This window comes from Labrus mixtus, chromosome 6, assembly GCF_963584025.1.
Source record: "Labrus mixtus chromosome 6, fLabMix1.1, whole genome shotgun sequence".
Classification (NCBI taxonomy): Eukaryota; Metazoa; Chordata; class Actinopteri; order Labriformes; family Labridae; genus Labrus; species Labrus mixtus.
In genome coordinates, this window is record NC_083617.1 from 8,261,987 (window position 1) to 8,274,938 (window position 12,952).

General features: G+C 42.2%; 1 protein-coding gene across 4 annotated transcripts in view; it reads right to left on the bottom strand.

The window, feature by feature from the left end:
- Nucleotides 1-12,952, bottom strand: part of tp53bp2a (tumor protein p53 binding protein, 2a) — a 28,979-nt gene that overhangs the window by 2,105 nt on the left and 13,922 nt on the right. Inside the window, exons 5-19 of one of the 4 annotated variants that reach the window (XM_061039820.1) lie at nucleotides 11,894-11,964; nucleotides 11,029-11,130; nucleotides 9,739-9,913; nucleotides 9,399-9,580; nucleotides 9,132-9,296; nucleotides 8,943-8,981; nucleotides 7,310-7,357; nucleotides 5,886-6,069; nucleotides 5,553-5,609; nucleotides 4,261-4,311; nucleotides 3,352-3,468; nucleotides 3,023-3,144; nucleotides 2,487-2,895; nucleotides 954-1,798; nucleotides 65-202 (exon numbers count right to left, since the gene is read on the bottom strand). In XM_061039820.1, the coding sequence (XP_060895803.1) occupies nucleotides 65-202; nucleotides 954-1,798; nucleotides 2,487-2,895; nucleotides 3,023-3,144; nucleotides 3,352-3,468; nucleotides 4,261-4,311; nucleotides 5,553-5,609; nucleotides 5,886-6,069; nucleotides 7,310-7,357; nucleotides 8,943-8,981; nucleotides 9,132-9,296; nucleotides 9,399-9,580; nucleotides 9,739-9,913; nucleotides 11,029-11,130; nucleotides 11,894-11,964 (2,705 nt within the window). The remainder of the gene's footprint in view (nucleotides 1-64; nucleotides 203-953; nucleotides 1,799-2,486; nucleotides 2,896-3,022; nucleotides 3,145-3,351; nucleotides 3,469-4,260; nucleotides 4,312-5,552; nucleotides 5,610-5,885; nucleotides 6,070-7,309; nucleotides 7,358-8,942; nucleotides 8,982-9,131; nucleotides 9,297-9,398; nucleotides 9,581-9,738; nucleotides 9,914-11,028; nucleotides 11,131-11,893; nucleotides 11,965-12,952) is intronic. The other 3 variants (XM_061039822.1, XM_061039823.1, XM_061039824.1) reach the window with 3 other exon arrangements.

Below are 12,952 nucleotides of genomic sequence, written 5' to 3' on the forward strand. Positions count from 1 at the left end.
TATTTTTTTTATCCAGAATTCTCTTATACAAACGAAATGGAAATCTTAAAAAGTTCTGTCTTACCTCATAAATGATTCTCTGGACCAGGTCAAACTCTCCCTCCAGAGACGAGTCCAGCAGCAGAGCCAGAGGGTTAAACTTCACTCTCATACTGTGATCGATGCGTTCAGAGCCAAGCTTGCGCAAGTTGGTCCTCTTGCCCTAAAGACACAGTCATAATTAAGCCATTAAGGACAGTGAAGAAAAAAATCACATCTGAAATGTGAGACTGCAGATTCTCATCCCCAAGTCTGTCCAGCTTTGGTGGAAGCTTCCAGTCCCTGCAGTGCTCAGTCTGGACTGAGAGCAGAGGAGGGACTTGTTTTCTAGCTCTAAGTGTGTTGCTAATCCAGTTTGTAAGCACAAACTGTATGAAACTAATTCATTGCTCCAAAACCACCATTATGCAACCAAATGGGTCTTTAATGGATATAACAGAGGGAGGGAACCGAGGGGCGAAAAATGGGTCATAACACTGATTTCTCATTTGGTTTGCGTTAAAACCTGCCGCCTCGTCATAAAACCCACTTAAGGGGTTTCACTGAGAGCTTAAGAACAAGAACATGTAAACTGGTCTTTATTTCGCACACAGAATGTGTAAGTAAATGAGGGAAAGTAGAGTTGGTATCCGCTTAGCGTGAGCGGAATAGGGCACATTATTTTTCAGAAACAATGGCGGTGTTTGATATGGATTATCTAATTATATAACACCAGAACAGGTCACTAGTGTTAGAATAAAGTGAAATTACTGTAACTAATGACCTGCCCCCATGGAATGAGCAAACAAACATGTGAGAGGGTTTAAATAAAAATGCAGCACAAACGCAAACAAGGGAAATATTTTTTTCCCTTGCTTTTTCTCAACCCACTAAGAGATACTTTTAATTGTGACTAAGCAGTTTAGGATTCATACCGGTGGCAGAGTGACCTGGCCGGTGACCTCTGGTGCCTTCATGTTAAAGGTGTCCTCTCCTAAGCTGTCCTGCTCTGCTCCACTGGGATATGGCGGTGGTGGGTAGGGGGGGAACTCTTCCAGGAATCCATCTGGAGGTGGAGGCGGCAGGTTAGTCATTGCATCCTCCAAGCCAGCAGGGGGCGGTGGCGGGAAAAGAGCATCATCTGGCCTCGGGGCTGGGTGGGATGGTGGAGGAGGGGGGATTATGTCCTCGCTCTTTGGGATGGCTGAAGGTGGCTTGGTCTGTTCAGGAGGGGCTGGAACGTGGACATTAGCACCTGGAATGTAAGACGGGAGATGACCACCCTCCAGAGTCTGCCCCATCTCTGATGGGTGGGTCTCTGCTCCACTCAAAGGACTGGGAACAGAGCCCTCAGCCGCCTTCTCTGCATCACCAGCAAAGGTTGGAGTGGTTGGTGTAGTTGCAATGGTCTCCATAGCTGCCAGTGTGGTCTTCTGGTAGAGGAGTTTCTGGATGTTAGGACCTGCAGGACCCTCTGGTTCAGTGATTGAGCTTCGTTTTTTCAGGGGTCTAGGTGCATTGTACAGCTTCTTTCTCAGAGCTTCCAGGTCACCATCACTTTGATGCCTGTAAGGGTTTGAAATGAAGGGAAGCAGCTTGGTGGGGCTGAGGGGCCGGGGAATACGCTCAGTTTCTGGTTGTGGGCCCTCAGATGGGCTTGGACCCACATAGTTGGCTCCATTGTGGTCGATTTCAGTTTCAAAGGCAGGGGAGCGGCGGTCTTGGTAAGGGTTTTCTGGATGTGGGGAGCCTCCACCGGGGATCACTGGTTTACCGTACACTACAAACAAAGAGATAAAACAAGAGTCAGGACTGTCATGTAAACAGAGATATCACCACTACCAGATTGATAACCTGATGACTGACCCTTATTCTATGTAGCTAACTGAAAATATAATATATAATAATAATAATAATAATATAATAAGTCTTTTTATTTTGAGAGATAGCTACAACCCCACATCGGCCTTTCACATAACAAAGTTTAGATAAATAATGATTTAAATTATTGTAACAACTAGAACTAAAATCCTTAATAAACTTAGCCCTAAAAAAAAGAAAAAACCCATTTAATCTCCACCATTCCCATCAGTAGCAGTAGGAACATGTGCCTAGGATGTTGTTTGAAGAAACAGAGAGAACATATGGTTAGCCTCTCTCGCTGCCTCTCTGGTCTGGCGTGTGAATATTTCCTTGTGAGTCTGCTGAGGAGGACAGCAGGAAAGAGATTTTCATCTCAAGTGACACAAGATGCTGGTGCACTTGTATTTCAATCTCAACTTTTCTATTTACATAATGTTTCATCTTCTGAAATCCGGCGCTACTTATTTATTTAAAGTTTCTAATCACTTCAGTGTTTTTAAGATGTGGACAGATGCACGTTTATTATATTTTTGTAGGTTGTTTGTTTTTGTATGTTTTGTATGGATTAAAAAATGATTGAAAAAGCTATGACTAAATATTCTTACCACTGACAAATCCATTGGTGCGGTTCTGAGTCCTGTTGAGAGCCCCCTGCACTCCAGGCTGGAAAGGCTTCCCTGAGCCAGGCTGCTTTGTGTACATTGAGTAGATGGAGCTGGCCGCTAAGGTCTGGGGCTTACTCATGCTGCCGTCTTTGGAGGCGGGCAGCTCTGGTGTGAAGGGCCGTACCGTGGCTGCAGGTGGAGTGTCCTGTTTGGAGGGTAGGGGGAGTGTCTGGCTCTGTGAGGGTGGGAGAGGGCTGCGGCCCTGGGCGACCTGGGGCTGCTGGCTGTGGGGCTTGGCTTTAGGGAAGGTGCCTGTGTTGAGGCCCTGTTTGCCATATGGCATGACACCAGGTCCTTTCGGTTTGGTTGGGACAGGAGGAGGCACCTTGACCGAAGCCTTGGGAGCAGACTGGAGAGACAAAGAGGTAGAGGTTGCAAATAAAATGTGAGGGTTTATTACTGCTGTTAGCAAAAACCTAAACCCATCATTCTTTTCCTGTACGGATGTAAAAAGTGTGTTTTTTGTTCCTTCTTACCTGAGCGTCCCTGACCAGGTCATCACTGCTCTGGTTTTTGCGCAGGGAGGAGACAGGAGCCTCCATTGGCTCAAACATGGAAAATGGACGCACCTTTCTGTCCCTCTTCTGTTCAGTCTCATCTATCGACAGATCATAAAAATAAAACATAATTAGTTTTGTCTCATGTTTAAGCACTGTGTTATTCATAACAACACAGAACAATAGGACCCTTTTGAAGCTTTTGTTCTGCATAAAGAGCAGTTGCTGGTTTCCAGCTGATAAAAAGGCATTTCAGTGCAGTTTCAGTGTAACACCGTTTATGCATATGGTGCTTGCATGTCTTTTACCTTGCTCTGCGTTAGCGTTGGAGTGAGAGGTCATTCGGGGCAGTGTTGATGCTGTACCATGACCGTTGGATTCTGGACCTGAAGAGCCCCAGTCTGCCATTTTGGAAGGCTGAAGACCTTGGGGACGAGGGGGAGAGGAGTCAGAGAAGAGGGCAAAAACACAGAGTATGTTAATTACAGTGTCCACCAAAGGATTTCACATAGACAGGAGGTGAAACAAATGACACACAGAGGGGAAAGTAGCTTAAGCCAATATTTATCCAGATAAACACAAAGTCCACAGATCTGTGTGTTATGTTTGTCACACACAGAAAACCAAAGTAGATTATTTTAAACAATGTTGGGACATTTTCCTCTCATTACTCGTTGGTCGTTTTTTGTTTGACTGACTAAGATCCGGCCAGTGGCTACACACGTCTTCAGACATCGACAGTGAGATGAGCCACAAAAAACATGAGGCTCCTGCAACTAGCAAGATTAGCATCACATCAAAGATAATTAACACATGAAGATTTCCATCGCAGTGCCTCAGGACTTGTGAAGTTAAAAACTCAATCCCAAGAGATGGTGTGCAAATACACCCAACACAGATTTTGCAACAGAAAAGACTTGGTTTTGTTGGTCAGAAGAATCCACACAGCTTGTCAGTTTAACTAAAGGTTTTCTGTTTGTACCAACAGAGCCATTTAGAGCAGCAGAACAAACAACTGAGGAGAAAGCTCAACAAACACGCTTTAACAAAAGAGCAACAAGCAGAACCGAACAAAAGATCCTGCCAATAAATTATGAAAGTGTCTTTTTTTCCATGAGATCTACTCTCATGGAAAACAAACACATTGAAAGAAAGCCACTGACTAGCACACACACACACACACACACACACACACGCACGCAAACACAAGTGTGTACCTTTTCTCTTAGCCCGCAGCTCTTTCAGAGGCTTAAGCAAGAACATGGCTTCTGAAGAAGATGCATTCAAAAGACAAGAAAAACAAAGTAGCCTTAGATCTCCCTTTAGTCCAGACATTGTGTTGGTTTGGCCCAGGTAGGGCCTCCCCTGAGGGCCACACAGAGACCATCACAACCTCAAGGAGCACACCTGATACTATGCACACATCTTCGATACATCCTTCCTTCTAGAGGAACTTGAAATGGATGTATACGAGAGGAGTTTCTCCTGCATCTCCTCCCATCTCGCTCTCTCTTCTTTCCATACAGCAAATCAACTCAGCATGCAGAAACAATTGCGTGCAACATCATCACAGAGAGACAGAATACAGCCTCAAACTTTTTCTTTCTTAGTGTTAAATTGCTTTAAATAGGAAAAGATGGGTTGATGGAAAGAGAGTGGGGGGGGGGGGCTTTCTGCTGTTGTTCTGTGATGATTTATTTTGGCGTTGGATCATTCATTTTTAATAATATGAAGTGCACTGCTGGCCCACTACCCACTGGGGGACTGAGTTAGGGCTAAGAGAGTGAGCATAGACATGGAGCACATGAGAGAAACTGTGACATTTCTGCACAGGGAACGTATTTTAAATGAGATGTTGCTCTGGTCCGTCAGAGGTTTCTTACCCCCATTAAGAATAAGAATAGATTTATTAATTCCTTGAAGGGGAATTCTTGCACAGCATGCATGCTGCTGCAGTCCGTGGGGAGAGGGTGCTGCAGCAATAGCAGCTAACTCTGCGCTGCCTCTCAAAATGTCATTTTGAAATGGAGACAAACCGCAACTGTCTTTGGTTTTATTCTATCCTGGAAATAAAACAAACTTCTAGGTCAAATATGTAGAGGGTTTGAAATCAATGGTTCTCATATGAAGTCAAGACTGACTTGACATGCATCACAATCAGTGATTGTTATGGTTATAAGTCCTAAGATACTGAGTACAGTATGCATTTAACTGAGCAACAAGACAAACTTTGATTTCCTGAAACTGAGTAAAATAAAATAAACTATGGTCATAATTCAAAACATCTGCTTGTTTGACAGAGTATTAATAAATAGCTATACACGCTTAAGACAAGATATTGCCAATATTGTAAAAAAATACAGACACAACTCATAGCAATAAAAACACTGGTTGAATCACTGCAAAACATATAAGTTCTCCAGAAAATGTGTGTGGGGGAAAAAAGAGTGTGATGTTCAAGCTCTGCAATACTAGGTCACAACACACCATCCACGAGGCAACTCGCTACCTTCTGTGCTCAGAGTGACATCACATACAGCAGGTGTCCCAGACTCCTCTGCTCCTGCTGGAGTTCAAACACACATCCGACTACATGAGAGGACTAAGAAATCAGGAGAACAATAGCAGAGGACCCAGAATGGTTGAAGACATGCTTCAGCACAGGTTTCCTTTTAATCTGCAATTATGACTAACTTTCATTTCAGAACTCTGCTGCAAAGAAAGCTTTTGCAAATTGACAACCTGGTGTCAAGTCGTCGACCCCAGCAGAGATCCGAGAAAGACAACGTCTTGAGTAGAGAGGTAAAATGCTGCAGACAGTGTGTACACTGCCGTTGCTCACCTGGGCTGGCCTTGCTTTGTGGGTCGTGGGATGGTAAGGTGGCAGTGCCGTCTGGGTAGGCAGGTTTTACAAGCAGCTCATGCCTCACTGGGCCCCGGGGCATTGTGGACGACTGGATATAAGGGCCAACCGCCGCCACGCGAGATGGACCTGACTGCTGTCCAGCTTGGCCATCAGAGGGCACCTGCACAGACAAAAGGAAAGAGAAAAAACACATTAAGATACATTTGAAAAACAGGTATCTAAATCTTTTATTCAGTGTTTTGGTGTTGATGGTTGAGATTTAGATGACTATTACAAAATGCATGCTGAAATGATTGTTAATACTGAGGCACTGAATGACAACGATTAAAATCAACAGCAGCTCCTTAAAACTGAATCGTTCATCAAATAAAAAACAAAGCAACACAGAGACCATTTTTATACTTTTACATCCTCGTCACCAGAGTAACAAAAATGTGAACTTTGCCCGGAAGGTAGTGCCAGAGTAGGACATGTTGTTCAAATCTAAGGGTTTATAATGGCTATCATGTAAACGTTACAACATAAGATTGGAACTGTGTCTTCTCCATTGTTTAATCCAGAATGGTCATTACAGTGAGAACATTGTTAAAGCTCTGTGGGTGTACTGCCCGGAAGCGTAGGCAGGAATAAGTCAAATTGTAACTTGTAGGTCTGATGACAGGACAGGGGATTAAAGTAATAAGGTTTTATTCTTGAAGGAACCTAAATGTCAATAAATGCAACAAATTACCAAACAGTGTTGGAATATAACAAAATATTTGTTTTTAAACAACCCTGGCTGTAATTTAGATTTCTTAGAATTTACTCGGTTTAGTCACAAATGAATAACTACATTGTTCCAAGAAAATGTGTGGATTAGATTTACAGGTTTAAGATTAATCAAATTTAAATCCCTCCAATTTTCTAAGCACAGTGCTTTTTTGTAATAAAAAATGTGGAAATTTGAATAGCATGCAGTTTTCAGTTTAAAGCAATTCACAAGAATCTGCACACGATGTGTGCAGTCCACCTATGAGAGGTGATGTAAAACCATTAAAGACAGTACCATCTCTTGAATCCTGCAGTTTAATTTGAGTATTTTTTTAAATAATAATCTGGACGTTAGAAGACTATGTTTGTTTTCTTACATGCATCATTTTACAGAACACAATTCCATTATGCTCTCCAAAGATTAAAAAAAAAAAATATGCTGGGGCTTTAATTTTATTTCAAACTCAACCTCTGAACAAGAACTTCTTTTTCTGCAGATGATGACATTCTCACAAGCTGTCACTTTCAGACAAGATGAGCGGGGCTCACTTTGGCCATTGGACTGATGAATCTGAGGTACTAAATCATGCTCAAAAAGGTCAGATCAGAAAAAAAAGAGACAGATAAAGTTAAGCTCCAATACTAATTACCTGAAGATGAGTGTCTTTTGAAGCCCTCTCTTTACCAGGATAGCCATTCTTGAAAAAAACAAAAGCAGAAACATGCAACAGTGGTTCAAAAATACCGAATATTCCCTCTTTTTCTAGTGTAATAGGAGCCTTTTGCCTCAACTCTGTGTTTAAGACTGTGTGGGATGTGTCCTAACTGGCAGCTCTTAGACTACCTCTGTTCAGTCAGTGTGGTCAAACGTGCTTTTTGGGTGATGTCAGCCAGACGTTGGCTGTTTGGTTGGAGGAGAGAGCAGCTTGGATGGAGTGTGTCTTTGTGCTAGTGTGAAAAAGGGCCGCTCATTATGATTCCAGGCAGGGCGTGGGCAAATCACCTCCTCACTAGGGCCTATTCAGGCACTACATCACTAAAGCACACACACACACACACACATTATGCATGCTCTCAAACACACATGCACGTACACTTCACTGTTCTATTCCTACTTTATCATACAGTACATGTCAGGGGGAATTGACATCTTTTTTTTTAAAGTTCCATTACTAAGCAAGTTGCTCATTTATCTAAAAGGGTTTCCAGTAGATCCTCAGGAGAATATGTGAAATCTCCATTTTAGCATGAATATTTTATGCTCAAACGTATAGGCCACTTAAATCCTATGCAATGCATTTGCTTAGTAAACATGCAATGCTGCATACTCAGGAGGCTACATTTTTTGTACATACAACAAATACACATTTTTTTAGAGCACCTTGAATACAAACATCTCGTTGTTTTTATTTCATACCAAAGTTATGAATCATCAATAATTAATGAAAAACTATTTTTGAAACTAATTGGTTGAGTGTTAATTTGTTTGAAAGAAAGAAAGTGAATGATGAAGGTGAATAAAAGGCCCAAATCCTGTCAGATAGAAACTTAACCTGATCACTGCATAGAGAACGGAGGAAAATAACATGATTTTTGAGAAGTCATTTATCATACAATCAGATTATTGTGTTTTTTTCTGTTTCTCTTTTTTTCATCTTTTCCCTCCCTACACATGTTTTCAACCTCGAGCAGCGAGTTTTCTTTCCTCACAGTCCGTTTCATAGGTCGCTCTGTTGACTCTTATTTATAGTCCCATGGCAACCTGTGTGCAAAACAACTTTTGGCAAGGGGAGAGAGGAGCAGAGGAGCTGGGACACACCACTCAGCGAGTTCAGAGCCAAAACCCTGACACCCATTATACACCTCTGATACAAAGACGCAATTATTCAGCCTTCTGTTTCCATCATGTGTTGAATCTTGTCCTGTATTTTGGTATAAAATGTGTTCTTGTTTTCAGTAAGATGCCTGCTTGCCTTTAGCAATCTTGTTATTTGCCTGTTCCTGTTTCTGTCAAGCATGCATCCAGAAAAGATAACATCTCCCCTGACATTCCTGCCTGTCTGTGATGTCAGCCTGCGCTCATTACTCCTCTCTCATCTCAAGAGTTGCTTCTGCCAAATGGGACTGAAAACACAGCTGAGTGAAGAAGTGTGAACTCGGATGCAACTCTGTGACATGATCAAAACAATGATCAATCCCAAACCAGCTATATGTCAGAAAGAGAAAGAAAAAAGATGGAGAGGAATTGACTCCTTGAAAGATAGTGAGGATAAGGAGCCTTACATTGGCATGGGTAGGCTCTGCATGCCAGGGCATCTGAGGCTACCACGGTAAAAAAAAAAAAGAGATTAAAAAAACAGCCAGTAGGGGGAGCTCTCATCAAAACCAAATCCCCCAGTCAAATACAGAAGATGATCTGTGGCAGGGATCTGTATCAGGCTATTCCAAAATGTGTGGTGTTATTATACTTACAGGTAAGTTCTCTTTTTGCTGCAGTGCTGCCTTTTTTTTCCACAGCCGATCTCGGAGCTCACTGATCCGTTTGTCCATGGAAGCCACCTCCAGGTTGCGCTTGTTCAGGCTCTCTCTCTGCTGATGTAACTTAGAGTTCTGGTCCTGGTTAAGCTTGTTCCTCAGCTGACCACCAAGAAAGACAAGACATGAGGACAAAGAGAAACTTAACATTTGCTGACATTTGAGATGATCATGATCTTTTCATGTAAGTTTGTTTCTGCACACCTGCAGCTCCTTGTAGAGGCGATCTAGTTCGGCCACAGAGCTCTGGTTATCATGGAAATTGTCCATTTTGCCATTTTTGAGCAGCTCAAGCTGTCGGCTGAGCTCCTCTACTTTTGATGCAGCCATCACTAGTTCTCTCTGCTTCTGCTGGAACAGGTTGTTCATTTGCTCTATTTCCTCCACTGGAGAGGGAGATTAGACAAAGAGGAGTGGAAGAAGGAGAGAGGTCACAAGCGGTACAGAGGAGGAAGGACATTTTAACGTTTAAATCTAATAGATTCAAATCCTTCAAATTCAAAGAAGGAATATCTTCATAAATGTACTTTGTCTGTGAGCTTACCCAGTTTGCCATTGCTGAGGCGCTTCTGCTCCACCTGACCCTTGATGGCCCTGACCTTCTTGAGCCGAGTTTCCTGGTTCTCGATGTTCTCTCGAAGACGCTGCAGTTTCTCTTGCTCAGAGGCCTGCTGTTGCTGACGCTGCTCCTGCTGCTTCAAGTAGCGTAGCCGCTGCTCCTGGAGAGACAAGATAGAAAAAAGGGAGCATAGAGCAAATGTCAGAAACATAATTAAAGACATCCCTGTACACTTTTTGAGTAAACATTGCTGAATAAGCTTTCCTGAAAAGCTTCTGTCCTCAGGCAAGACATTAAAGTACATTTTCTACAAAGACGTTTTGGGGCTGGCAGTGAAAGAGTGAAGGAATATATTTTCTTCTGCAGTTGCCTCTCCAGGCTATCAGGAATTTATTTCATATTAACATGCCTGATTAAATACAGAGTTAAGAAAACATTCTCTCAAGCTTAACAGTGTTCATGTTTCAAAAACAATCATCAGTCTTTGACTATGACACAGTGTAATATAATATAAACTTGACAGAGCTCTACCAAACTGGTTCCAAAATGAGCACAACACAGGCTCCAGCCGTAACTGTTGCAGGCAATGTGTGCTGATGGAAATGCCTGTCTGTTTACTTGACATGTGCAACTGTACTTGACTGCTTGAAGAAAAATTCCACAGCTTGCTATTTCATCCTCAGGCACACTAATTAAAGTTACTTGATGACATGTGTTGTAGCCTGGAGGGCATATTTCAAGAACAGCACAAAAGAAAAGACACGTTTTCTGCATGTTTTTGGATCTGCAGAATGGAAACATTGAAAAGTGAAAAAAAAAAGGTCAGTCTGTTTTCTGTCAAATGTCTTCCTGCAATTGTCCACAAATCCTGAGCAAGATGAGAAACAAATCTCAAGCTAGAGGGAAAAAAAAAGATCTTCAAATACCAGACGAGTCCTGCACAGTGAGAAGTAAGTGGACGCAGCTGTCTCAGGCTTCTCAAATTATAAACACTACACCTGCAGCCATCAGCAGTTCATCTAACCTGTCTATCAGAAGCATAACAAGCACTTTATCTTAGGATCTTTATTTCCATAAGTGCACAAGACTTGTTTCAGTGAGCTTAGTTTCTCTACCATCACCCCACTTTTTCCCCAATAACCCCCTTTTATTCTTCCTCTATTTATTTTTTCTCTCTCCTTTTGCTTTCATCTTCACCACTTATCCTCTTCCTATCATCCCTTCACTCCAGCCATCCCCATCTCCCCTTTCATCTTCCACTTCTTCTTCATGTACCTTGGAAGCGAGGAGCTGTTGTTGAGCTTCTATCTGCTGCTGCTGTCTGGCAGCCATCTCTTGTAGTTCGGCCAGCGTCATGTCCATGCGGGGGGTCACAACCTGCGCAGGGATAGATTGAAGGACCAAAGAGAGCTCATTTATACTTGGGTTGTTTTGTAAGTTACACTGAAAATTGACAAGTGTAGCCTTGAAATCAGAAAAGCAAAAGAAGACACTGAAATGTATTTTAAAAAGCAGAACACAGGAGGAGATAAGTGAAGTATTAAAATCCTCTACATCACTTGTAAAAACCCTTAAAAAGGACAACATAAGGAAATCTCTCATTGATGGCAAGATTCATAACATTAACTACATTCTTACCCAGAGGGTGACAATCTCTGGTTAATAATGATATGAAGAGCCGCGTCAGTGCTCTGATGTTTGATTAAATTTGTATTTGCATTTTTACACTACAGGATGTTTTTGTGAGTTGAATTAATAAGTATCCCTGGAGCAATAGTTTGCAAGTTGTTAAGTAAACAAAACATTATTCTAGGTTACAGAACTCATAAATAATCAGATCTATGACCCATATTGCATGAATGAAGTTCTAACATCTATATAGTGATGCAGCTGAACATTTTCTGTCTGCCAGGAGCCATGGAGGCAACAGTAACGCTATTGTTACTCCATTCAGGTGCATCAAAATACACTTCTAATTAAAACCAGTTAATGGGTAATGTATGAATATCATGTATATAGTGCTTTCTTGAAAAATATAACATTTTGTTACTTTTTTCTCTTTAACAGACTAACTATCAGAAAAAGAAAGAAGCACCCTGCAGCACATATTTCAGAGGGTGTTTAAAAAAAGATGACTCACCCCGTTCTCCATTCTTCTATCCGGAGGACCCTTTACTCCATTCCTCTTTGGTTCTGAGCCTCTTGACCCGCCTGAGTAACAAACATAATAGAAATCTCCATCAGACACCACTATTTAATGCAGAGCTTTACAAAGGTTGACTGCATCGGTTAAGTCCAAAGAAACAGAGAACTAACAAACTACTGGCCTTTACAGACAGCTGTGAAAAATGACTTGAAATTCCTCTTGCCGTTCTGCCTGCGCTGTCTCTGACAAACAAGGTCACACACTCAGGTGCACAGCTTTCTCTGCAGAGTAGGGTGTATATCAGTAGAAAGCCAGGCCAACAGACTGGCTAGTTCTGAATGGCATTAGCTCCTCTGGGAAACAACTGGGATCAGTGCTCTTTGAGACTTGCAATAATCTCAGGATTTAACGTAATACATAACCGTCTGGCCGTTGGTCTCACAACTGCGTACTAGCGTGTCTGTCTAAACAAATGCACTTTTATCCAATCATGCTACTGGCATTTGACAGCTGACTGGGTTGTGGGCTGGGGGCGTCAGATCCCATCTTTAAAGCCTTAGCCTATGACCAAAGCCCTTTAGCTTGCATAATGGCTTTGGATGACCCTTGACACACAGTCTGCATGTAAAATACATGCTAAGAACTAGTGTGAACAGAACACTCGGTAAGTGACATTATGACATTAGGTGGGAGATTACTTAGCTAGCTCAATACATAGAGAACACACTTTTTCTCCGACCTGATCTTCAAGAACATACTAGCACAGCATCAGGACCTGTCAACATTGAACTCACTTCAACATGTTTGGTTGACTTTAAGTGTTACTATTTTACCAGTAAAGTTTGAGCCCCACAAAAAAAACAGGACAATAAAAACGTAACACAGAACTGTCTCGCAAAGACTGACAAGCGCTAAGCTAACAGTGTGGGAAAACAAGAGCAGGCTAAGATAACAGGAAGGGAAAACAGCCGTCTAATCCCTGGGCCAGACTCAAGCTGTGAGGGGTAAAAGGGCTTAGATTACGCAACCAGGGGCTGAGAGGATACCGTACGA